Genomic DNA, 26,415 nt, shown 5'->3' on the forward strand with positions numbered 1-26,415 from the left:
TGATGGGAGTGTGTCACAGAAAGATTTAACTTGGATTTAACCCACTGTGAGAACCTGATAATAAGAGAATGGATTCAAAAAGTCTCTGTCATTATTTCTGCTTATCATAATCACTCTTGAACACCTGAAAACTGCGGGTGGGATGGACTGTGAGTAGCCCACCTTGAGGCCCGTAAAAAGGAAGGCAAAACTGCTGGAAAATGTGGAGGGGAAATCGAGGGGCAGAATCCCTTTGCCTTTCCCCCGTCTCCACCACCATTCCCTGCTGTGAGACACCCTGAGGCCCGCGGGAGCCGACCCTGCCCGCCTGGGGAACCCTCCCCGACCCTGGACCGAAGGCAGGAGGGAGCTGTGGAGCCCCTGCCCTGCCCGGGGTCCCGTGGCTGGAGCACCGCGGGGGGACCGAGGCTCGGCCGCAGCCCCCGCACCCCGCGGCTCCATCAGGGAGGTCGGGCTGTGGCAGCGCAGCCAAACTGCTCCGGGGGTTGGGGAACGCGGATAAAACACTTCAAACAGCAGGGAAAAAAAAAAAGGAAAAACCTGCTCTGCTCCCCCCACCCTGTCTCAGCAGCAATAAATGTAGCACAGTGAGGTGATGATCTATCCTATGCTTTTAAAAGTAACCTTAACGTTTTCTAACTTTTGCCTACTTCTCACTTTCTTTATCTTTGCCTCTCTGACTATTAAATAAAAATATATCGATTTTTTTTTGCCATCAGCATTTAATCTAATTTGTTTTTTATCTCGTTTTTGGGAATATTTTGAACCTTTGAAGTTATTTTTGTTTTATACACAGAGACTTAGTTTTCTTTGCTCTTCTAGGTTTAAACCAGTTCCCAACACCCAGGAATGATACTTTGGTTTGTAAATATTAACCTACATTGCTGCATGCTATCCCTGTGGACTTCTGGCCTTATTGTGGCTGCAGGAGACTGTAAGACATTGGCAAGATTTCCCAGGGGAAACCACCAAAGTCTGAGCATCCCCAGGGATGACTTTACCCTGTGCTATGTGGGGAAGGGGAGCTCTTGTGTGCAGGGCTGTGGGATGGGTGATGGTGGTGCTTGACTGGTAGCAGAGGACCTGGCATGGTGTGCCTGTGGGTGAAAGTGTTGATTATGCTTGAAAATGGAAGGGAGAAGGCAGTATTTTATAATTAGAAATCTCATTTAAGAAATTCACAAAACCTTCTACAATGTTTTAGTTTAAAGATAGAAAAAATAAAATACCCAAAAGTGACCCACAGATGAGGATGGCTTGGCTGCAGGCTGGCCACATGTCTGCTCAGGCTCTGCAGGCACTTTTACAGCTCTTCTCCAAGCCCTGCACAGTTCCTGCTGTGAAACAGGCAGTTCCCATGAGCAGGCAGCAGCTGCTGGACTCTGTGACCTGTCTGGAGAGGCTGGAGTCCCCACGATGGGGCTGCTGTCCTGTGTGACTGCTGGAGCTGCCCTCCATGGCAGGCTGGAGTTCAATGCTAGTCCATCTTCCTGGGGGCACAGCCCTCCATCTCCAACATCTCAGGCCAGCCCTCGTATTTATTTGTCTTTTGATCATTTTTAATGTGCTGCAGGAAAAAAGAGAGAAGGTGAATGAGGAGATTGGAACAGTGCAAGTCAGCAATGTGGCGAAAGTCGCAGCTTGGTTTGCCATGGGGGATAATGCCACCGGTCCTTGTCTTCTGCAGACAGGTGGGTGAGAGGTAGCTTGGGAGGTGCCATGGGGAGGATGGAGCCTGAGAGCTCGTGGCAGGGGAGGGCCATGTACCTTTTCAAAGGGGCTCTTGTTCATCAGCCCTTTTGCTCCCAAGAAGACCCAGTTGTCCCGGAAGCCCAGGTTGCGCACGTGGCTGCTGCCCAGCTCTGTGAAATATGCCCTTACTTTGTCATTCATCCTGAAAGAGGGTAAGAAGGTGTCAGTGTGGTGCCAGGCAGGTGTCCCCTTCCTTCTTTTACCCTCTCTGTTGGTGGCAGCAGCATGTCCAGCTCCCCCAGCTGCATGTCTTTTGGGGAGCCTGGTGTTGCTTCTGTGGGCAACTCACTTTGTGGCAGAATCATCATAGCTTGCTGTCAGCACAAGGGTGCCACGCTTGATCCCCTGGAGGAAGGTCTGCAGCTTGGTAATGTCTGGGACAGAAAAGCATTAGGGAGAGAAAAAAGGGATTTAGTAGGTACTTCTGCATGGTACCTAGGGGAGCCTCCTCTGGGTTGGTGGGAAATAACCTGACTGTGCTGGTGCTTGCCAGGATTTGGGGGAATGGTGGGCTCCCAAATTATGCATTCCCCATCCTCTGTTCCCACCTAGGTTCTCCTGCAGTGCACAGGACTGATGTCTGCCTTTTGGTACAACTGCAGGGTGAAAATTCCTCCTAATCTTTGCTTGCTAACTCTAAAATCAGTTGTGTGAATTTACTTCCCAACACAAAAAATTAACCTGCTTGGCTACAGAGCCGCCCTCCCTTGCCACCATGCCTCTGGCTGTATGGGGGGAATTATTCCTCATCCTGCATCTGTGGGATGCTTGAATCCAATGCCCCATCTAGTGGCAGCGGAGCTGATTGCTGCCTTCTTTCAGTGCCTCTCACACCGAGCACCTCGCTTGTGAACATGGCTGGAAACCTCATTATATTGGTGATTCTCCTTAAAACTCCAGAGTAACCGAAAGTAGGTTGCAAACCCCAGGAGTGATTGAGGGGGCCACGTCTCCCTGAACTCCTTCATTTGTCCTTGCTGTGAAAAGCAGGGGAATGAGCTGCTGCTCAGCCACCACCAGTATTGAAAAACTGAGATACAAGTATCAGGATTAGTGTAACTACCTGATCTCAGAAAGTACCTTTCTCAAGTCTCAAGTGCCTTGGTTTATCCAGGTTAGTGAAATCATATTTTCCAGGCTATTACATACTTGTAAAAGGGTGAAAAGCCAATCTTGGATGTGGAAGCATTGTGAGGACTCCAGGCTTGATGGCCTCAGGGAAAGCTGGGCTTTCACCACCCAGGCTGGCAAGTCTGGTCAAAGTCACTTGACTTTGTCACTAAATACATGACAGAGAAGAACTGAAGTAGCCAGCAGGCAGCAGTGCTGGTGTGAGCCCTGGCTGGGAACCACCAAGGAGCAGAGTGACTGTGCTTACCTCCAGAGTACATGTCAAAGCTGTCGGTTTTCAGGAGCTGCCCAGTTGTTCCTGAAAGGGTAAAATTGAAAACAGAGCATGGTAAGTTTGCACTGGAGTGGCTCTGGGCTTTGCCTGGCCATGACTGTGGGTTTTTTTGCAAAATGCTTTGCTCTTCCCTCAGTGTGCTGTAACTGCTGCAATGGTGACTGTGTTCCTTGGAGTTTGTGGAGCTGGTTGTGCATGACCCAGGTGGATTTGTTCCTTTCTCACTGGCAGTGCTTATGACCATAATTGTGGCTGTGGTCCCCATGCAGATATATGTGTTTTTGGCTCAGACATAGCACTGAAATGGGGTCTCCAGTGGCCTGTGCTGTCCTGGGGCAGGGAGGACCCCTGGCAGTGGGGAGAAGGGGATCAGTGCTTGCCTGACTCACCATTCACCAGTGCAATGTTCAGGCCTCTGCCAATGTTGTTTTTCACGCTGCTCATGAGGCTGGAAAGGAAAGCAGAGAGCACCAGTGAGTGCAGGGATGCCCTGGAGATGCTGATGCCAGTGAAACTGTAGTGGGGTGAAGTGGCTGTAGGTGGGAAAATAACCAGAAGTGGTAGCAAAGAAATCTATTTAAATTTTTTAAACCACAAATACACTGTGATGACCACTGATGTGCTTGGCAGAGGCCAAACTTGCCCTCTTGAAGGCCAGGCCAGCCACGACTGCCTTGTCCCTGTCATGTGCTGCTTACACCAAGTCTTCAAAGCAGATCGAGGGTCCCACCACATTTGCAGCACCACTGATGATCTTGAAGGCAAAGTAATTCTGGGGGCAGCTCTTCTGGTTCCCACACTTGTTCTGGGGCAGCTTCTCACCTGTGAGGGAGGAGTGGAGCTGAAAGTCATGGCTTTGTCCCCATGGGGAGACACTGGCCGTGTCCCTGAGGGGCTTAGTGGGACTGACCCTGGGATACACTAAGAGGGAAACACCTGCACCAACTTCATGCACGAAGAAGGCTTGTCCTGGGGCTGGGACCACCTTCTTGTTTGAGGTTCATGGTGCCAAGGCCAGGTGCTGCCCCAGGTGTGACACATGGTGTGTGCTGGGAGCATGTCCAAGGCAAGACCCTTGGGGCTTTTCTGCCCAGAGTTTCCCCATTCTTGGCCAAGGCAGGGACCCATCAAAGACTCCATTGCTGTGTGCAGTAGCAAAATCACCCATATTTGGGAGAAGGGGATTTTTGCCTCAGGGAAGGGGCTCTTGAAGGAGATCTCATGCTTCCCTGAACCCTGGAGTGGAGCTGTGTGACGAAGTCGAGAGTGATACTCACTGCTGGGCTTGTTTGCGGCACCTGTGGGTATCAAGCAGGAGGATTAGACACCCTGGAGAGCTGCTGGCTCTTCCCCAAGCCAGGGGCAGCTGTTCAGGCACAGCTCTCCAGAACTGCTTCCCATGGTTGCAGGCACACCCCCCTGGACACACCCAGCCCAGTGCAGCTTCCCACCACACTGTCCCCTCCCTGCCCTAGTGGTCAGAGCTGGTGGCTAAAGCCTCGGCCAGAGACTGCAAATCTAAGTGGTCAGGGCAACTATACCCAGCTCTGGGGGCTGGCTCACAGTGGAACCTCTCACACCCTCCCTGGGGCCCCCTCTGGAGCCCTGTGCTGCCTCACCGAGCCAGCTCCGCAGGCTGATGGTTCTCCAGCTGCGGTGGAAGTAGGTCTGCAGGATGAACCAGGTGCTGAGCAGGGTGATGAACAGCGACAGGTACCGGATCACAGCTGCAGGTGCGGGAGAGGAGCCGGGTGAGAGCAGCAGCTGCAGCACGGGGCAGGCTCCGGATCATCCCTCTGGTTTCTTGGGATCTGATCCGTGTGTCCCGAGGTCACCAGGCACAGGGTGACAGCCCGTGCTTGCGTGGTGTGGGAAGGCAGCTAACAATCCCTCACCTCCCAAATGGATTCTGATCTCTTAGTTACCATCTCCAGAGTATGTGGTGATGCCCAGATAGACATTCCTGCTCTGCTGGGAGGCACTACTCCTATTTCTATGTTAAAGTAAATCTGATAATTACTCAGAAAGCTATGTAAATCCAAATATTTCTTATGTTCCCAGTGCTGGGAAGGCTGCTATCCCCCAATTAGTCACTAGCTACAGCTGAGCAGCTGCTGATACAACTGTGATTGGCATTTGGCTTTAAAGCAGCGCTCATCAGAGCAAAACGTTCCAGTCCTGCATGGGAAGAGAGCAGAAAAATGTACTTTTATTGCAGCTGAATGGCTCTTATGGAACCAGGAATGTCTCAATAGCCATCTCTTCCCAGTCACAGAAGGTTTCACTGGGAAAAATACAACAGGCTGAAATCTACACAAATCTTGTAAAAACCTGACGCTTATACAAAGGCCATTTCCCATGTCCCTGGCAGGGGAAGGGCAGGGCTGCTGGGCTTGGAAGGCATCATGTAAATGAGAAGGAGGCATAAAGAACCGTAGAAAAACAGACAGAGAAAAGTAAATATGTGTCCCTCCTTACCTGCTACCCGCATGGTGGTGGGCAGAGAGCACAGCTGGGAAGGACTGACAGTCACAGGTGACTCTGAGGAAAGAAGGCAACACCTCAGAGTGCCTGTAACCCACCAAAGCCAGGCAGATTATAGATGAGAAGATAATTGCTATGTTTAATCATATTTGCAATAGTGAGGACGTCATCAAAGATGTACAAATTCTTATGCAGAATTGCTTGGTCCCACCCTGATTAAGTCCTGGAGCAGGCAGCACTGACAGAGCTCACTTCCTTCTGGGGCCTCAGAACCCTCCCCGTGTCTGCTGCCCCATGGGCTCCTGGCTCATGCCCCATGCTTGGTAATGGACCAGCTTTTTCTGTTCTGCTGATAGCAAGGAGGTGGACACTGTTAATCACAGCTGTGCTGCATTTTTTTCTGGGATGATGCAAAGTAGATTTCAAATATTAGGGATTGCAAAATGATGTCTGAGGACAAGTTGTGATCTGGCCTTGCTCAGTCAGGGGAATGTCTGTGAACAAGCTTGTCTTCCTTCAAAATCCAAAGGAGAAGGGAAGAAGGGCAGCACCACTGTGCTGAGGAGAGCAGCCAGCTTTGTGGACACCTGACTTAAAGCCAGAAATATTTCTACCTGGGCAAATCGTGGAGCATCTTCACCCCGGGGATGGGTGTGGTTGTAATTTGGAGCATGAACTATTTCCTACCCGGGAGAGTTCACCTGCTGCCCTCTCTCCCACTGCCACCTGATGGGACAGGCACTGCCACCCCACACACCAGGCTCCCCCAGGGGCTGGGACCACTCCTACCTTTGAAATTCGGAGCTGCAGTCTGCTGAACCTCTGTCCTGGAAACCACCCTGGAGCCCTGTGGCAAATTGTCACTTGTGAGATGGGTGCCGAGAGTTAATGAGCCGAATGTTAACTAAAGCAGCCCTTTAGTAATGTTTGACAGAAAATTTGTAAACGAGCTGTGCTGAGAGTTGGTTTTCCTGTTTGAAGGGTAAATAAGGAGCAACGGGCTGTAGCAGGGCTGGGCTGAATGTTGATTTCAGGCTGCTGCGTCATGAGGAAAGAGAGAAAAGCTTTTTCTCCTGCCCAACCCTGCTCCGGGTCCCCTCCCAGGGCTCGACCGTGGGAGCCTTGGCCCCTGGGCTGGATGGACCCAGGCCCCCTCAGTGCCCTGAGGAGATGCTCCCCGTGGCTTCTCCTACACCCAGGGGCAGCATCACTGTCCGGGGATTTTAGGCAGCCCCCCAGTGATGTTTTAGCTGATGTTTCTGGAGCTTGGCACTTCTCCCCATGAGACCCCTCTGCTGTCCCCACACCTGCTGTGACACTGCAGCAAGGACAATTTGCCAAAGCTGCTCCAGCATGGAGCTTCCCATGGGAGACTGGCCCACCTGCATTTTAGGGGAAGCATTTGTGTCCCCCTATGTATGGAGACAATGTGTTTTTAATAGTGTATCAGCTGAGCACACTGGCTTCCCAGCAGCATCTCTCCTCTCAGAGGAAGGTTGGCTGTGGGCAGGGATCTGTCCCCACGGGAGGTGCCAGGGGGGTCTGTGATGCCCAAAGCCCTTCCCTGCAGCCCAGCCCCCAGCACAGTGGCTCTGAAATGGATTTTAAAGCTTGTGTCAGAGCTGGCATGAGCAAGCCCATTTCACTGTGCTGGTATAAGAGACACAGACCTGAGAAAGGATAGTTTAAAGGTTTTGGAGGACAAATGTTGCCTGTGGCTGGATCTGGAGGGGCAGCACGAGGCTTTTCCCTTTTGCTCCTTTCAGCATGAAGTCTAAAAACACAGGAACCCTCTTCCCATTTCTGGCTCCTCATCCCAGTGCCTGATCTGATAATGGGGTTGGAAAATGGGACCAGTTCCCACAGTCCCCCTTGGCAAGTTGTGAATACTTCAAAATTGGTATTGGTTTGCTTTGGGAGCTTGTTGTCTTCCCCACAAGTGCTGTGAGCAGAGCCTGGATCTGGTGAGGATTCAGACCTGGGGTGTGACTTGAACACAGTGGAGCAGAACACCACTGGGTTTTCAAAACCTTTCCTGTTTGCTCCCCTGTGCTACAGTGAACACTGGCCTCACTGGGGCCCATTGCACAGTCCTCCCCTTCACCAAAGTTATGTTTTTCCTTTGCACATATTGATTTCATCGCAGAGGAAGAGAAATTGAAAAATAAACCAATAAATGCCAGTGATTTAAGGAAGTCATATATTTTTTTGGGCTATTTATCTTCACCTTAATCCCAGATACATTTTTTGGGTGAAGTCCCTGGGTAGTGAAATTCCTGGAACCTTATTGCATTACAAGAGGGTGGCCCTGTCCTGGAATTTCTATTATATTATTTTTTAATTGTTTGCATTGATAATTTTTTTTTTCTCCCTAGGGTTGTGCCAGAATAAAAGGCACCTGTGCTGTGGCCTCTGCCAGCCAGAGAGCTGCTGGGTGGAGGGGGATAAAAGAAGTAATTGTGGTAGGTGTTAAACAGAGTTATTTGTCTAATGAACCGGAAACTTGCTTGCTTAAAAAAACATTCCAGGAACAAGAAAGTTCTTGGTCAAATATTTCTAGAGGCTGATGGTGCTGTAAAGAAAAAGCTCCACCCAAGGCTGCTCTGGCCCGAGGTGCCGCTTGGCGGAGCTGAGTCACTGCTGGTGGGAGAACAGACAGAGCCCTGCCCCTCCAGCGAGCCTTTCTGGGATGCACCAGGTGAATGTTCCTGTTCTCCCTCAGCGCTGCAGGAAAACTTGACTTCTCTTCCTCACAAACTTCTGCCTTTTTAAAATTTATTTTCCCTTTTAAAAATATTTTTGTCTGCTTTTGAGCTCCACGTGTCCCTCTCTCTCCCAGCAGGTCCCTGACTGTGAACAAAACCATTTCGGTGTAGAGTTGGGGGATGCGACTCCAGAAAGGGTGGCAGCCAGATGCCCGCAGCCACTGAGTGACCCGTCCAAAAGCCAGGGTTTTCCTGCACTGCTGCATGCAGGGGTGCACAGGAGGGACTGGCAGGGTGGGTGCAAATCCCTGTTGACACAGGGAGTTCATCAGTTCAGGCCGTGACACCAGCACAGCTGCATCCCAGGGAAAGGATGCCTGGGGCTTCCCCTTCACCTCCAGCTGCCAGAAGGAAGAACAGCTAAAACCCTCCCCATGCAAGCCCCCATACCTGCCAGTGAGTCAAAAGAAAAGTGCTGCAGGCACACACAATCTCAGTCACGCTCTAGAAAAGGCATTTCCCCGCCGGGGACGGGACAAGCCCACGTACCGCTCAGTGTCCCGGCCGTGTCTCTCTCCGCGGGCACTGGGACATCCCGGCGGGCTGAGGCTCCATGTGCTCGGCAGCGTGCCCGGACAGCCGTGCCCGGACAGCCGCCCGGCCTGCCCAGCCCTCTGGGAGTCCCCTGTGGCACCTCCCCGAGCCTTATCTCCCTGCCCGGAGCGGGGCTGGGCACGGCGGCCTCAGCGCTGGGGAGCCGCTCCCCCGCGGGAGGGAGGAAAATTCATTACTGCCACCACCAGCGTTTCCTTTGGGGTTTTCTTCACTTTGGTCCTCGCCTTTTTGGCACGTCAGAAGAGAGAAACCTGTCCCAGCGTGGGCACCAGCCCGGCTTTCTGCTCTTTCACCAAAGCAGCACGTTGGGCGGACGCGGACACTGCACTGGGAACAGGTGGGCACGGAGCCAGCAGTGGTGTTCCCCACACCGGGGTAAAACCAGAATAACCAGAAATCTGTCGGGATTTCCCCTCAGCTGTGCTGCATGTGTGTGGTCTGGCCCTGAGTCTTGCTTCTCTGCCTCTCGTTTACAGGAAACTGGAGGTTCCTTTTCCAAACAAGCATTTATTTGTCCAGCAACAGTCCTGAACTCTAAAGGAGTCCTGAGTTAACACAAGATATAGATCTAGGCTGTTTTCTTTTTCATAATTTATCGTTGTTATTACTATGGTTCTGAAGGAAGAAATCACTCCTGAAGTTAGCACTAGAGGCTCTCTACTTAAACCTTGTTTACCTGGCAGCCAAAACCAAGTGTTCCCATTCCTTCTTTCCTTTTTCTTTTCCATTCTTACCACTTAGAAGAACCAAATGGTTTCTCTAGGAGCTTTTAAAGCAATTTTCATCCAAGAACCAATGGAGGAGACGTGGGGCTGGCAGTGACAGTGCTGCCTTTGGGACTACAGCTTGCACAGGGCTGGAGCAGAACCCCTGTGGGACCAACACTTCTTCCTGATAATTAGTTTAATACCTGAGGGTGATCTCTGTGTAAAGTTGTGCACTGAGCTTTCCTCTGCTTCCCCCCAGCTCTGGTACTCAGTGCTGGCCAAGAGGTGCAGGGGGTGCTGAACACCAGGGGGAATCACAGCCTCTAAAGCAAACCCTTGCAGACAGGGAGCAGAAAAGCAAACACATGCCTGGGCTCTGCATTGGGATAATTATTGCTCTCGGAAGGAAATTTTAGCTGCGGTGAGAGTCTGAGCTTAAACAGCACAGTCTAAATCAAAAACCTTCTTGCTCTCTGGGGAAATATCCTTCCTATTAGTTTGTTTAGCTGCTGGCAATAACTGGCTCAGCTCAATAACAAAGTGCTCCAAGCCCTGGAGTGGCACAGCTCTCATCCCTGCTGTGTCCCCTGATTCCTGCCCCTGCAGGGGCAGCCCATGGCACAGGGATTGTAACACCCTGAGGAGGCCTGGTCCATGAGGAGTTTTGCCTCCTGTTTCAAGGGACCTGAGGCCAAGTCCTCTATGGAGATGAAAGCATTTCTGCTGCTTGCAGAGGAAAGGAGCAAAGTCCATCAGCAGGGCCAGGAGCCTCTAACAACGAAATCTTGTATGAAAAGCTTCTGCTGTCTGGAACTGAACGTTTCATCCAATATGTTTCCCTGAAACCACAGGAAAGGATGGGAGTCTGTGGGCTTTGCTTGTGGCACACACTGGTGTGGGGAGCCCTCATGTCCCATCTCTGCATCCTGTGGGAGCCCAGGTTTTGCCCATCCACTGTGGCACACAACAAAAATGGGCTTTTAAATCCCAGCTAACAGGGAATGTGTCAAGTGTGGGGCGTGGGGCATCAACTCGGTTTTGACTCAGCAAATAATTAACTGCTGCAGTGGAGTTAAATTGCATCAAGTCTCATTTGCGGGCTCCCCCAGGGGGTTCTGCATGATATAGAAAAAGAGAAATTCAGAAAAAAAAAAAAGAAAAAAAGGTATCAAAAAGCTGCCAGACTGGGGAATGAATGATCAGTGGTGCAAACTCACTGCACTGTGATCAGCTCTGTGGTAGATCAGCAGGAGTGAGCTGGTGAGTGAGGAGCTGCTCTCCTCCTCCATCAACACTGGGTGCATTGACCCTCAGTGAGTGGTGGGAAGCATTGGGACACCGGTGCCAAGGAAGTGGATGCAGGACTTTCCCTCCAGGATATGAAAGTTCAGCACTGGGAGGATCTTTCCCCCAGAGATCCCTTGTGTGGCTCTGCAGTGCCCAGGAATTGCTGCTTTTCAGGAGTGTGCTCACTGGGATAAACTGATGACAAATTTTCCTAGGAAAGGTTTGGCCACTGACAGATAAGCACAGTGGGTGTCGGGTTTCAGATTGCTTCTGCCGAACCACTGCAGATGTTAAGTGTAGCTCCTCTGAAAGGAAACGATCTGTAATTTGTGTTTATCTTGTGTTAAAGAGCACCTGCACTTCCCGGTTGCCACATGTGAGGAGTGAAGGAGGGCGAGGGCTGTCCCTGCAGCCCACACCTCCCCCTGTGCTGCCACCTGCACTAAACAATCCCGCTCCTGCACTCACCTCTCCTCTCCCACTTTTGCAGAGGTCAGTGATCAGCACTGCCCCATTGGCCAAAGAGTGAATCGTGCCAGCAAACCATGGCACATCCCGAGGCTTTCACGGGGGGCTGAGAGTTCAGGTGAGGCGCCGGCACCGTCACCTTGTCCGGGATGGGAGGAGCTGTGTGGGGACAGTTTTATAGGACGGCTGGTATAACAATATGGGTGAGAAAGGTGAGGCAGCAGGTGCTCTTTGGCCGGGAGGGGCTGGCCCTGGGGCCCCGCAGCTCCGTGTCCCGGCTGCTGGAGGAGCTGTTGTGCAGCGCATCCCTCGCCCCGCCCGCTCCGCTGCTGCCGCAGGAAAACAAACACGGCGAGTCAGAGCTGCTGCTGCTGTTAAACCAGAAATCAGTTCGTGCTGTGCTAAGCCCCTGCTCTGTGGGCCCAGCACAGCCAATCTGCTTTCATTGTTTTGCAGGACTCCTCTGCAACAGAAGGATGACAAATACCAGGAATTAACGCGGTGTAATTACTCCATATTAGCTGAATTCACAGTATAGACACAGATCATAAACAGCCATTGATTATTCCTAATTTCACATTTTTACCACTCTGAATTGCAGCAATTATGCCTGTCTGAGGGAATTAGCTTTTCTTTCAACCCTGCAAGTTCCCAGTCACTGCCCTTCCTTTCAGAGACTTTTTTACTGCTGAAGAAAAGGACATTCAACCTTATGAATACCTCCCTACTTCTAAAATAAAATGTCCTCCTCTTCCCCCCTCTCCTCAGTCCCGAAATTCCTCTGACTTCCCAGCCCAAAAATTGCTCCTTTTGCTGCCAGCTACCTGAAGATGCAGGTGGGTGCTTGGTGTGTTCTTGTAACAGCTGGGCCACAGCTCATTTCCCCCTGGGTTGTTGCAGGAACATCAGCAGCCCTGGCTCTTGGTGCAGGTGAAGGGCCTGGGCACACCAAGGCTCAATATCCATCTCCTGCTGCCAGTTGGTCCATGCAAGCAACGCTACTGTTCAAATCTCTTTTTTGAAATAGGCCAGGAAATGATACCCAAAAGCTAATTTGAACCCCTGGTGAAATCACGTTGGGGCCCTCTGTCTCCAGCTGGGTAACACCTGCACCCATCCCAGACAAGACCTGTGAGGGAGGCTGCTAGACCTCAGCACTTCCTTGTTACAGCCTGCAAGCAGTATTAAAAAAAAAAAAAAAAAAAAAAAAGGATGTAGATATAAATTATTAATATTTGCATGGGAAATTTCTAACCCTATTAGTATCGTATCGTTAAATTTGTTTCTTGTGCACAGGCAGTGATTTCATTACAAAGGGTAGCAGAGCGGAATGCCAGCTCTGCTGTGCTGGCTTGGTCAATTAGTGAGGAGAGGGGGAAGAATCTGTTGTTTGTCCATGGAAAGGCCTTTGGGACTTTTCCTTTTGCTTTGCCCCTCGTGTGTACTGAGGGATGGTGGGCATGTGCTGCACTCACAGATGTGCTGGGGTGTTAAGCTGGAACTGGGGGGCTCAGCCCAGAGGAAAGGAGGCTCAGGGAGGTCCCTGCTGCTCTCTGCAACTCCCTGAAAGGAGGTTGTTGCCAGGTGGGGGTTGGTCTCTTCTCCCAAGCAACAAGACAAGAAGAAGTGAACTCAAGCTGCACCAGGGGAGTCCTAGATTGGGTATTAGGAACAATTTCTTCACCAAAAGAGTTGTCAAGCATTGGAACAGGCTGCCCAGGGAGGTGGATGAGTTGCTGGAGGGACTTAAAAGATATTTAGACGTGGCTCATGGGTCACAGTTTAGTGGTGAACTGGGCAGTGCTGGCAGAACAGTTGGACTCAATGACCTTAGGGATTTTTTCCAACCTAAACAACCCCATGATTATAACGTTCTATAAAGGGATGAGGGTCCAAAAAGCCCCTGGTCCAAAGCACTTCCCACTGCTGGCATTGGACAGGGAGTTATTTATTCCAGGCAGTGGCTGTGGCCATCGAGCAGCAGCAGCAGTTTTTTATTGCATCCATTCTAGGACACTGAAGAAAGATTATGCATGCTTGCACCATGCCAGCTTTTTATTAGATTGCAGGCAGGGGTTAAACTGATCCTTGTCAGCACAAATATAATGCCCAGGGTGATGGGAGCAGCATAAATTGAGGACAAGAGGTGGCCGCTTTTACCGCGGCTCTCAAGAATGCTCTGCTGTTTTACTGCATCATTTGCTCTTTAATTGGGACATTTCCCTCTGGCCAGGGGATGTCTTTCCTCTTTTTTGCCAATGAGGTGCAATAAATAAATGGGCTGAGACACAGACTCTGAGGGGAGGTGAAGTACAGAGGGCAGATGAGTGACTGCACCAGAGCCCTTTGAATGTCCTCAGTTTGCCACATTGGCACCTATTCTGGTACATCTTTCCTAAGCTGGGGACATGGGCCGGGGCTGTCTGGTGGTGGCAGAGGCTCCTGCAGTAGTGCAAACCACACAGGTGCTTCATCTACTTGTCACCTCCATTTTTTTTCAGAGTACTCACGTCATGAGGTGACCGACTTTAGTGCTGGGTCAGTGGAGTGTTTTTTTGTGGCCAGTTCTGGTGTGTCTGTGTCATTGAAAAGCAAATAATCGAAGGAGCACATGACAGTCCTGCACATGGGGCCAGCCAGACCTGCTGAGTGGTTACAGCAGAGCAGGATATGGGGTCTGGCACACAGCCACCCCAGCTTGGGGCTGCAGGGCATCTGGGGGGTAAATAAGGTCCTCATTCAGTTGTCCTGTTATTTACCTGCAGTAGTAGATTAATTAGATGTCTTTCACCCCTGCTCCCCACCCTCCCTGTGCTGCCAGCAGAGGAAATCCTGCTTTTTTGCTGCTAATGGACCTCACAGATCTAGTAAAACATTACAGTGCAGACAAAATGTCTCTTTAAAAGTGCAATAGAAATTCAAACTCTCCACTGAGAACAAAGCCAGTGGGGCTTTTTGCATCTCCTGTTTTTATTGTATTCTGTAACATTTGTAAAGTAGATCACTTTCATCGAGGGAGTCTATCTCCTCTCCCAAGCTGTAATTCCTAGACTTCTTAAAGAAGATTTCTGCTCACAAAGGAAATAAAAGATAGAAATATGATGCTCTCTGACATTTGAACACACTACTGAGAATCTGAATTAAAAGGAACAAACTCAGAAAGTATCATTTATACAGCAATCAACTTTAAAAAGTCACCATCTGCTAAGAGTTACCACCTGGTGTAGCTGTGTCTTTACTGCCAGACAGAGAATAGGAAATAACTCAGGGAACTCTCCTGCACCTGCTGGGTTTTTCCTGGCGCTGTGCACGCTCTGAGCCGTGGTGGCTGGGGAGCTGCAGGGTGCCTATTGCAACTCTCCTTTTACTCCAGCTCACTACAGAATATAAATCTGAATACAGCTGCCATTAGCAGGGATGATTTGGGGTTGTTCAAGGTATAGCTTAGTATCAGCTTTTCAGAAAGCCTAAAGGGCAAGAGAAATGACCACAGCTGGAACAAGGGACCTAGATGTGGCTTATATTTAGAAATCTGATTTTTTTCCTTGCTTGCCGCTCACCTCCTTGCTGTCCCCCACCCCAATGACATTTCCTGGTTTCTCATAGCCCTTTCTAGTTTTGTCTTCCTATTTCATCATAATCAATGATAACATTACCAAATTCTTTGCCCTGTGCAACCTGTCTAGTGCCCCCTTTGCAGTATTTTGCCTCGTTTTGGTCTTTCATTGCTCATCATCTTCTAGAAAGGTTGTGAACTTTTTGACATAAAAATTTCCCATCAAATTTTATGTCTTCCACCAAGACCACTCTGTGCTCAGGTGATTCTTAGCGCAATTTAATCCTCTGTGCTGCCACTGCCTGGTGTCATTCGCTCTGTCTTGGTAATTGTGATGGTTTCCCTCTGACCTCTCCATGCACAAGACTCAGCTATGGCAACACAATTGCGTGCGCCACTTCAGGTCTTTGGTGTTTTTTTGGAAGGAACTGGGAACTGAGATACATCCATGAGGTGTATCAGCTGAAAAGGTGTGGAAAGGCTTGTGCAAGTTATTTCTGCGTTGTCTGCCTTGAGTTTTATACAACAGCAACAAGTGCTGGGAAGCTGCCATGGCCCATTGTTTCCCATCACTGTGCAACATTTAACACAGACTGCTTGGTTCAGATGCAAGGAAACAAGGCACAAGAAATGAATTAAGAAAAAAAAAAAGTGTCCCAGCAAGTTTTCCTTGTGTCTGTGCCATCACTGAACCCCATCACTGCCAGGGCTGCTAAGGGGCATCATCATTATTGGAGGTGATGCAACAACACCTATCATGGCAGGCAGTTGCATTCCTCTCCTCTTTTAGGACTCTTAAGCCTCTTACCCCATCCCTCAGGTGGCCACTGTGTCCTGTCTCCTTTCCAAGGTCTTGTCTTGTTGCAGAGGCTGAGTCAGGGATTATAGAAAGTCATGTCACTTTGTGCCTGGGGAAAGATGCCTTTGTCCTCACCCTCAGTTATCCATTCCTGTGTGTGTTTGTAGCTTTGTGCTGGCTTTGGGAATGAGAGTGCCTGCAGTCCTTGCTGACTTGCTTTAAGGGTTTTTAATTGCATTTAATCACAAAGGTCTAATTAAAGTTTGGAAGCTTTATTTGAGGGCAGTTAATAGATAAATTAGTTAAATTAATTGTGGTTTGTTGTATACAGAGATACCCTTGGTTTGGCAGAAGGGCAGCTAACACATGCTCTGCTGACAAATATTTCTAGCCTGGCCTGTGGGTCTGGAGTGCCCAAACCCCTGGAAATTGATGGTTGGTGTTACAGGATGTGGGGCTGTGAATGTCTTCTGCTGGCCTTCTATCATCATCTTCATCATCATCCATACAACCTCATTTATTGCAAAATTATAACTCTTCAAAAACTGGTTAGGAATCTGCTGTGAAGCACATAAACAGCCTGCACAGGGACAATTGCCAAGTGCCAAAATGGTCTGTTCAAGGTTAAGTTTTACATTTTAAGCTTCTTTTAGGTGGAGGATAAACTTCAGGAAGATTCAGAAAGCAGAGTGACACTGCTTTGAAGGACACCAAATAACATCTCTATTTTTCCCTGTAAATCAGCTGCCTTGGAAACCCACACTCACATTTCATTGGTGACCTGCTTTGGATTTATCACCAGGAAAAATCAACATGCGTTGAATTGTCTATAATCCTTCCTCAGATGGAGGGGGTTGAATGAGCTGGGATTTTGTTGCTTTGTTGAGATGAAATGTAATTACCTTATGGGGCTTTGCATGGTGTGTTAAATTCTGCCAGTATTAAAGCGTGATACAAGCTATAGAACCGTGCCGCTTGCTGAAGATTTATGGAATAAAAGGTATAATTTCACACTTCACTGCATTTTATTTTGAAGTTGGATGTTGACGCGCTTTTCAGTTGTTTAGATGTGTTTATTTAGCCTTTACTCTTGGTTGAGACAAGTAGGTTGAGGGATTTGATGAGTGAGAGGCTGGAATTGCCTTCCTCGCTTTCCAAAGGAGTTGCTTGAGAGAACATGAAACCCCATCCTGGAGCCCTGACCCAGAGTCCCTTATGGTGACAGTGCACCAACAGCTCAGGCAGGACGGTTTTAGAGGGTGAAAGGTCTTTCTTTTCTCTGCTGTATTTCAGTAGTTTATGTTTTCCTTTTCCATACTCAAGAGGATGCTCAGCTATGATGCAGTTCACAGCCAGTTTGGCCTCAGAGCAAAAGCTGATGCTACCAAAGGAAATGGTAAAATTTGCAAAAGTGCAAATTCCTCCAGAGCTTTTCAAGCCAGAGTGGCCAAACATGAGAGGCATTTGTGTAACACATGTCACAGAGATTCCCTCATGACTGAGGCAGTGCATGATGCTGTTCTCATATCAATGAATGGCACTTCTAGAACATCCAAAAATTCACCATTGATGAGAATTCTTACAGCTGGACTCCTGTGTTTGACTCAAGAGAACTGATAACAGAACTAATTACTCCCTTTAATGAACACACACACACACACACACACACACACACACACACACGGTATAGCTGAGCCAAGCTGGATGAAAACTCCTTGCACTTCTGTCTGTACTTCCTTTAAAACTGCATGGCTTTAATATCCATCAACTTCTCTTTGGGGCAGCACGGTGACCAGTCAATTTTTAGGACTGATTCCATGTGCCATTTGGTGCCACTGGCTAATTGCCTGAAAAACTCTATAAAGAATTTTTTTCATGCAGCTCCATAAGAAGAAAACATCTATTTCCCCCCTGCTTTTTGTTCCCACCTCCAACAGTCACGGAGAATCCATCCAGCAGCTGCAAGGAGTGGTGCAGTTCCTGAGATGGAAAGTCAGGGTGAAGGCAAGAGTCAAGGCCTTTGGGCTGCCCAGGGTCCTTCACCAGAACTCTGCCATCCTTGGAGGGAGAAATTGTTAATCCAGACTAAAGACGCTCATATTCAGCCCATGAAACACAAACCCCTCACACTGCCTGCACTGCAGTGAGCTGCTGTTCTGAGCACCTCAGCAATTCCTTCCCAAATAACCTAATTTTGAACCTGGTGGTCAATAGCTGGTGGTCAGTAGCTGCTGCCCTGTTCCAGCAGTGATGTGTGCTGGGGAGAGGAGCTGTTTGCCCCAAGGGGACACAACACCTGGAGCAGCAGCTTCCGACCAAACCTGAGGCTCTTTGTTCACCTTTGTCCTTCGAGCGACTCTCCCGGATCCCGTGCTCAGCCACTCTTCCAGGAGGAACACCTATTTCAGGAAAGACTTTCCTTTTGGACAGGACTGACTAAAAATAGTCCAGATCCAAGCAGTTGTTGGTGAGTTTCCAGCGTGCCTCAGCTGTAAAGCTCCAACACAAGGGAAGTGTTCCTGGAAGAGCCGTCTCGTAAAGCAGCACTGGAGGAGAGTTACAGGAAAGGGCCACCCTGTTCCTGGCTCTGTGTCCACTGCAGGTTTAGGTGACAGTAACCAGCTCCCCGGCCTTGCAAAAGCCTTTGCAGGGCATTTGGGGCTTTCTGCTGCCACCTGTCAGCTGCCACCCAGCCACCAACACCTCCCTGGTGCTGCACGTGTGGCCAAGCAGCTCCCAGGGCACCCCAGCGCTCTCCCACCTGCACTCAACATCCCCCAGCTGCACAGACACACATCTAGAGAGACTCTCCTGGTAGTGACTGCTGGATCTGCTTCAGAAAAGAAGATCCTGAGGAAATCCAGCCCTGAACTGAAGCTGCTTTAGAGTCAGGAGAAGGGCTGCTGTGGAACAGGCACTGCAGCCGTGGTGAGCCCGGTGCCTCTGCACTCCCTCATTAGGGTGTTTGCTGTCTTGTTACAGTAATAAATGACTATTATTAATATAAATTTCATTTTTCCCTAATAATTCCCTGAACTCATCAGCCTTTTCTGGTAATAAAACACCTCCCTTGTGCCCTTTTTCACCTGCTTTAATATTACTTCATGGGAGTTGTTATCTCCTAGAAAACATTGCAATGCACTGGAAAGCTGTGGGATGGAGCTCTGTGGGGTATGTACAACACACAGCTCACAGCCCCCTCCCAAACAACCCTTGCACAATGTGCTGATGCTGTGCTTCACAGCAGCACATCTTGATTTTAACTATTTAATAAAGGCTCAAACTGCTTTCTTAGAGAGACTGCATCTATAATTATTTTCTTCATGAAGTAATTTTGGTTTCACAGGTAAACACCAATCTCAGCAATTTCCACTTTTAATACACAATCTGATTTAGGACTAAACATCCTCTGCCTGCTAAATAGGTATTTATTAAAACCAAGCTGGCCTGACACCCTTCCTCACCACCCAGGTTTTCTCCTCCCCCCTACACAATAATTATGGTTCTGGGGGAAAAAAATATGTTACAACACATGCCTGAGGGGGGCCTGAGCAGTTTAACAAGGTTTAATTACAATATTAGCAGTGTGGGTGAGACATACAAGTAAACAAGTCATAAATCAGCTCATAAAAGGAGCAAAATAACCCCCTTCCACCCACACTGACTGCAGATTGCACTGAACAAATGGTGCCCTGGGTGTTTGGGATACACAGGAGGTGTGCAGATTTGGGTGCCATCAAGCTGGTTACAGCCACAAATGTCCCCAGGTGCTGGGTGGTGTCACCTCCTGTTCCCCCAGGACTGACCCTTGTGGGGATGAGGTGCTCCCACTCCCTTGTCCCACAAAAGATTGGAGCTTTTCCCATGAGTTCTTCCACCAGGATCAAGGGGCTCCTGTCTGCTTGACCACGGGCCATTCCACTCATCAACCCACTGCAAATGGTGTCATCTCTCCAGCTCTCCTTCCCTATGGGAGCAGTGATGATCTGCAACACCTGGATTGGTTTTTCAAGAGGAACTTTGGGAATTTCCATGGTGATGTGGTGGCAGTGTTGTCCTGTCCATGAGGGGATTGGCATCAGATGCTCATCCAGAACCACTGTGGTCAATAAACTGTGAGTTAAGAAGGATTTACATGACACTGTGAGAGAGCTCTTAAGAGCTGTTAGAGTGTGCTCAGTGATCCAGCTACAAAAATGTGCCAATGTGCTTGATAAAAGATTTTAAGTGCTTTAAAATATAGTTACAGGCTATTGCATAAAGGAGAAACAGTGTCTTAACTATTCACAAGCATTGAATCTGCTTTACTTTATCATGTGTTACAGTGACTTATGCAAGATATAAAAAGCAATTGTCAAAAATGTGAAAGAAAATTCAAAGGCAAAAGCACAGCCATTTGTTCTGATAACATCTGGTAACGTTTTAATGCAGGGGAAGAGAAACATCAGAGCTGTAAATGGAAAGGGACCATTCAGCAAACTAAACTCTTCCCTGGGAAAAAAAATTCCACAGAATAATAATTATCCATTAGTTTTAAAATAATCTACGAGTTAATAGGTGTTTTCCTAGCATATAACATGTTTTTCTAGGGAAAACAAATCTATCACTAAGTGAATTTGTATTTCTTATGCTCTTTATTTTCATGATTGGGTCAAAATAAAACCTTCTTGAAGACAGAAAAAAAAAAAAAAAGCTGCCTTAGAAGAATAAAGTTATAATTCAGTCAAGGTTTCATAATGGCACTGCATACCCACTGCAGTGGAAAGAGAGCCTTGAGACTGAATTAGTGCCTGAACATTTTGTGCAAAATCCTTCATTGTTACAGGGCCTTGCCAGTTCATATTTATGTGGTTTATAAGGTGTCATGTAGTTGTACATTTTAATCTCCTGGCACTGGGTTTATTGCTGAGAGGGCTGCAGAGCTGGAGGTGTCAGAGGACCAGGAAGGGAAAGCAAATTCATGAATTAGCACCCTGCCACAGCAATGGCAGCAGCACCAGGTTGAATCTGTGGTTCAGCACTAGGACTCTGGCACTCAGTGCTACAATTCCAGCTGTAGATTTAACTACAGATATCTCATTCCCACTTAAATAATTAATCATTAACCTGTAACAGTGGCAAAGAGTTCCCATGATTACCTTCAATGTGATGAGTGCACAAAGTGATACCAAGCCCCCTGTTTCACTTGGAGGAAGGTATAAATACCTTAAATATCTTCTATATGTGTGTGTGTAGCTCTTAGGTGGCTCTGGAGTGGAAGTGGCAGCAGGAGATGGGAGGATGGATCCAGGTGAGCTGACAGGTTTCTCTTGACTGTCTCAGAACCTGCCATGTGTTGGTTTGCTTATGAGCTGGAAGTTAACAGGAGATATCAGTGAAAGATGAGTCCTTAGAGCACCTTACAGACTGACCAGACACTCTATTGGCATGTGAGAATTTATGGATCATATTAAATGAGGTGTAATGCACAGCAAGGGGGCTAAAATGTGTCAATGGCACAATGACTTGCCAGGTCCTCACCATCCCCAGCTCTGCTGCCATGGCAGACACCCATGGGCAGGATGAAGCTGTTTCAGATAGAGATGAAGGATTCTTCATGTTCTGCACTGGGCTGAGTGTAGAGTCCCAGCATGGCTCTAAATGTGCAGAGGGGAAGGGTCTCTTTTATCCCTCATAATAACATCTGGCATTGGCTGCTCAGGACACAATGCCCTGGGCTCCTGTCTGGGGCTCTCACAGTATGTTTAGCTCTGGCCCTTTGGTATCCCCCCAGAGAAGGCAACACTGGGACTGGGCACCCTGGGACCCCTCCTGCACTGGGGGAACTGTGTGGCACTGCAGAGGACCAGCAGTTCCTTGAGGATGGCACCATCATGGGTGTCTGGACTCTCCTACATCCCTGTTTTCCTCTGTCCATCCCTGTTTTCCTCTGCTCAATCCCCTCAGTGTGATGGGCAGTCCTGTGCAAGGATGTGCCTGCACACAGTTGGAATGACTCAGTTTTACCCTACTGACATTTCAGAGCACTGGCACAATGATATTTCTCCTCAGAGGCCCCTCTCAAGCCCCAGTGAGAAAACAGCAGCCTAATGTACAGGAAACTCATGCATGGGATGTTTCCCGAGCTTTATGTATTCATTAGAAAATTACTCAGTGCTGTAATAAATGCATCCAGAGCTTTGGTATTTTGCACATCAGGTGGTAAAACAGTAGCTGTGAATAGATTGCCTGTATGAAGTTTCTGCCTTGAGTACTGCAGCAGCAGATGGTCTAATAAATATGCAGTGCTCTAAAACAACGTCAGTAATTTCTGTGACCTCAGGTTTTTCGATCTCCCACGCAGATAAAATGCACAATCATCCAATAATAAACTTTTTCATCGAAAAGCCCTCTAAGCAGTCTAATGTAAACATCTTTTGAAGTACACTAGAGGTTTGTACTGGGAGCCTAGCTGGATTTCTTTATGAAAAATATTTTACTGTTGCTCTATGGATCAGTGCAGAGGACACACTATTGGCACAGCCTGAACCTCTTCTCTGGCAGTGGCTGGGTGAGCATACCTGTGAGGATTGGGATGAGAACACAGTGATAGTCCCCAGGAGCACTCCAATCACAATGCAGAAGTAAAATTGCATTTTATTTAATGGTTCTTGATAGCATTTTTCTTCTGCTGTTTTGCAACCTGTTTCTGTAATCTTTCAAACCTGTCTATTCTTCAAAACTCCTGGTGAAAGAACACGATAACAAATTTAAACCCCGAGATCTGCTGAAGGTGCCAGGGATGGATCACCAAATGCTCTGGCATTAGCAGAATGTTCTGCCCCCCTGCAGCCCATGCTAGACTCTGTTCCCGATGGCCAGGAGCCAAAAGCAGTTGTTCAGGTGTTGACATCTCCTTTCTCTTCCAGTGCTGAGGGGATTTCTGTGTAGAGATCTTGAAGGGCACCAGTGCAGGGGCTGTGTAAGTAGAGGGACCTATCTGGGCCACATTTTGACAGAACTAGAAAAGCTTTTGTTACAAGCATAATTCTGGTGCCCTTAGAACAGAAGAAATGTGAGAGTGCTGAGGAGCTGTGCTCAGCTGGGACACCTGGTGTTTGCATTGGCCTTGTTCTCACCTCCAAAAATGTCTCACAGCTCCTCAGCATCCCCAGCCCAAGTCCACTCTCATCTGCCATGGATGGCACATACTTGGAAAGGGATTAAAAGCATCACAGGGCTGTTGATTCACCACTGATTTACCAGAGGAACCTTCATAATCACTCTTACGATGTAGTTTAATGCCCACAGATTATTTTTGCACTTGAAAACTGTCTAACTTGGAAACAGAACTGCTTTTAGAGTGATTAGAGCAAAATACTGGTCAGGTCTTTGCATCCTGGGCTGCTCCATGTGAGCCCTTTGGAGCTCATGGCTGTTCCTGGGTTTCATCCAGGACTTCTGCATTTGTGCTGGTGACAATACCTGTACATCACAGTCAGAAATACCTCTACAGCTGCTAATGAGCAAGTTAAACACCAAATAAGAAGAAATGACAAATATTGTTGTTACACTTACATATTCCCATGGGTATTGTGAAGCCAAGCTTTGAGTTTATCAGGGAACTCAACATAAATATTTTTTTTCAAGATGCCAAAAAAAGGTGGCAGATAAGGATGCCAAGTTTCTATAGTAACCATGAGAAAAGCAGTGATTATCAGCATTATCACATAGGAAAGACAGACTGGATTGTCTTTTCATTTTACATGTAGCCCATTGCTTTAAGAAATTAAGCCCTTTTTTGAAAATAAAAAAAAAGAGAGAAAAAGAAATAACATGAAAATAAAGAAATATAAATAAAGAAAGAAAATACCGAGAAATATGAAGAAAAATAAATTGAATACAAAATGCATTATGCAAAATTATTTTCAGGGATTTTCCAGCCTGTTTATCCTTGCCACTTGACTCAGTGTTTGAGGATGTGCCTCTGAACAGAATGCTTTATGGCTGAAGAATATGTGAATAATAAAGCATGACTTTTCATATTTTCTCACCTAGTAACCCAGGCAGCAGAGGAGAAAAATCAATATTGATTTCTTACTGTAAGCTCCTTAGGACAGAGTGTGTTCTTTGTCTGGCACAATGAGGTTCAGGTACAGACAACACTTGGGTACAGCACTGCAAGATTACGAAGTTACGTTACAGACTGGGGATGGTGTGGCTGGACAGTGCTCAGGCAGAAAGGGACCTGGGGGCACTGGTGACAGCAGCTGAACATGAGCCAGCAGTGTGCTCTGGTGGCCAAGAAGGCCAACAGCACCTGGCCTGGATCAGGAATGGTGTGGCCAGCAGGAGCAGGGAGGTCATTCTGCCCCTGTACTCAGCACTGCTGAGGCCACACCTCGAGTGCTGTGTCCAGTTCTGGGGCCTCAGTTTGGGAAGGACGTTGAGACACTTGAGCAGGCCCAGAGGAGGCAACGAGGCTGGTGAATGACTGAGGGAGCTGGGGTTGTTCAGTCTGGAGAAAAGGAGACTCAGAGGTGACCTTATCACTCTCTACAACTTCCTGAAAGGTGGCTGTGCTCAGGTGGGGGTTGGTCTCTTTCTCCAGGCAGCAACTGACAGAATGAGAGGACACAGTCTTAAGCTGCAATAAAATGTGTTTTAAAGATTTCTTCTTCCTTCTGAACTACCTGAAAACTTAGTTTCTTAGCAAGCAGAAACAAAGCAGACGTATCAGCTACATCTCACATGTGTAAGGAACATAGAAAGACCTGAGAGACCAATTGGTTGACTTGTGATCTGCTGACTCCAGCAGCTCTACAAACTTCAATTCCTCTATTTTTAATGTAGGTCCAAGGAACATTAATAAAGCCTTACTAAAATTTACCACATTTCAAAATTTCTGTTCCCAAAAATCATAACTGATGTCAGGTTTGTAGAAATAAATCCCTGCAGTTTCATTAACCTGAAACTTTAAGCCCAGAGTCAGGTATTTTCACCTGTTGGAAAGCATGCTCTAGTGAGAACTGTGTGGTTCTCCTGGGCTCAAACATTGCACATGACTGCTAAGAGCAAATCTCTGTGTTCCTCATCACTTGCCATAACTGCTGGCTTTGACAAATTGGCTTAACAAAGCACCTGCTGTGTGTCAGCAGTGCTTTAGTTCGAGGTTCACAGGATGATGATGGAGAAAAACATTGTGAGCAAAACTCAGAGCCCTTGTGAGCCTCTCGCGCTGCTCAAGCCAGAGGTGTTGTTCGCAGCATCAGGGCAATCAATCCCCATGGATGCTGAAGACATAAAGCTGCTAACTAGAACACAAAGGGCAAGGATCCCAAACTGCTGATTTTGAAAAGCAGGTTACAGCTGCTTACCTATAAAATACTGCTGTGCTAATGACAGGAAAACAGATCCTATTTGTACTTGAGTATGAACTGGGAACAACAGACTCACCCTGAACCTACTGTCACTACTCACCTGACTCCTTGGCTCATTAAAGGGGGGGGATAAGACTGTGGGGTCTCCAAGGACTCCCTTTTGCCCAAGCTTTGGATGCCTACTGGTGCACTTCTGTATGTGACAGGTTAGTGACTGCCTGCTGTGAAGCCAGGACAAGCACATCCACCCAGACAGGTGCTGACAGACAACCCCTCTGAGACCAGTTTGCAACCAGTATTTAGTTGAGTTCTCTTCTCCCAAGAGTGGCTATTGCAGATGCATCAGGGATGGACTCACAGTGGTGCCCTGGAACACCCAACCTCTCCTGTGAGACATGTGGCTGTGAAAAAAAATTAATAACATATTTTAAATACACACAGAGGGAGTATGGTCCTGATCACTAAATGATACTAAAATGGCCAGATATGCACAAGCATGTACAAGCCTGCATCTGATTTTTGAAAGCCAAAATTATGATTTCATTGAACTTTTAAACTGATTGTGGCATTAGCAAGAATAGGTACAAATCTTTCTGGCTAAGGCAGGCTAAGTAAATTATCTCAGTGCAGTATCTGTCTTCCTGTGGATTTCAGTGCTACTCTTCCTTGAATCAATTTGTGATGATATGTTTGTACCTGCCAGAGAGCCAAATACACAATCTGATCTTATGCCAAGCCACTATTAACAACTGCATTTTCAATTGATTCTAGGATATTCATTAACTGGGATCTACAATTACATATAATTTACAGGCATATAATTTTAAATCACTTGCAGTGAGCTTACTAAGCTTGCTTTATGACATTCAAATACATTATTCTTAAAAATTCACTGAGTAGTCAGCTCGAAAAGAATTACAGTGGGATAGCACTGGATATAATCAAGTAGAAACTTAGAACAAGAGTCACCAGAAATGCCTATAGATCACTTTTGCCACAAGACTTTCACATTCCCTTCAGCTGTCTCCATGAGAGTGTTATGTACTGAACTGGTGGACTCCAAAGCTGTTCCACTGACTCAACTCCATTAAAACAAAACGCCTTGGCCTTCTTGTGTCATGGACAATTTCTGAGCAACACCTTTTCTCCTATAGCTGGCAGCTGATGTTTTAATGATTTATTTACCCCTTGGACAAGTGTCCTGTTGGTTGGGGGATGCTCCTGGCAAGCAGCACTTGCTCTGGGGCTGGGAATGTGGGGCACAGCTTGGAGCTGAGC

At 47.8% G+C, this 26,415-nt stretch overlaps 1 protein-coding gene across 3 annotated transcripts; it reads right to left on the bottom strand.

Annotated features, from left to right (window-relative positions):
- Positions 1–758: 758 nt before the first annotated feature.
- FAM3D (FAM3 metabolism regulating signaling molecule D) lies at positions 759–8,995 on the bottom strand. 3 transcript variants are annotated; one of them, XM_083869675.1, is made up of 11 exons: positions 8,896–8,995; positions 6,431–6,488; positions 5,636–5,698; positions 4,777–4,884; positions 4,435–4,455; positions 3,856–3,979; positions 3,547–3,605; positions 3,131–3,181; positions 2,042–2,126; positions 1,768–1,894; positions 759–1,567 (listed from the first exon to the last, which is right to left on the bottom strand). In XM_083869675.1, the coding sequence occupies exons 3-11, from the start codon at positions 5,646–5,648 to the stop codon at positions 1,478–1,480; spliced, it is 678 nt and encodes a 225-aa protein (XP_083725801.1). In that variant the 5' UTR covers positions 5,649–5,698; positions 6,431–6,488; positions 8,896–8,995; the 3' UTR covers positions 759–1,477. The 3 variants fall into 3 exon arrangements, with proteins under 3 accessions (XP_083725801.1, XP_083725802.1, XP_083725800.1); XM_083869676.1 differs by having other exon boundaries at positions 5,636–5,693; positions 6,430–6,488; positions 8,896–8,989; XM_083869674.1 differs by lacking the exon at positions 8,896–8,995 and having other exon boundaries at positions 6,431–6,513.
- Positions 8,996–26,415: the final 17,420 nt, after the last annotated feature.

Source organism: Zosterops lateralis (assembly GCF_965231275.1).
Source record: "Zosterops lateralis genome assembly, chromosome: 11".
In the NCBI taxonomy this organism is placed as follows: domain Eukaryota; kingdom Metazoa; phylum Chordata; class Aves; order Passeriformes; family Zosteropidae; genus Zosterops; species Zosterops lateralis.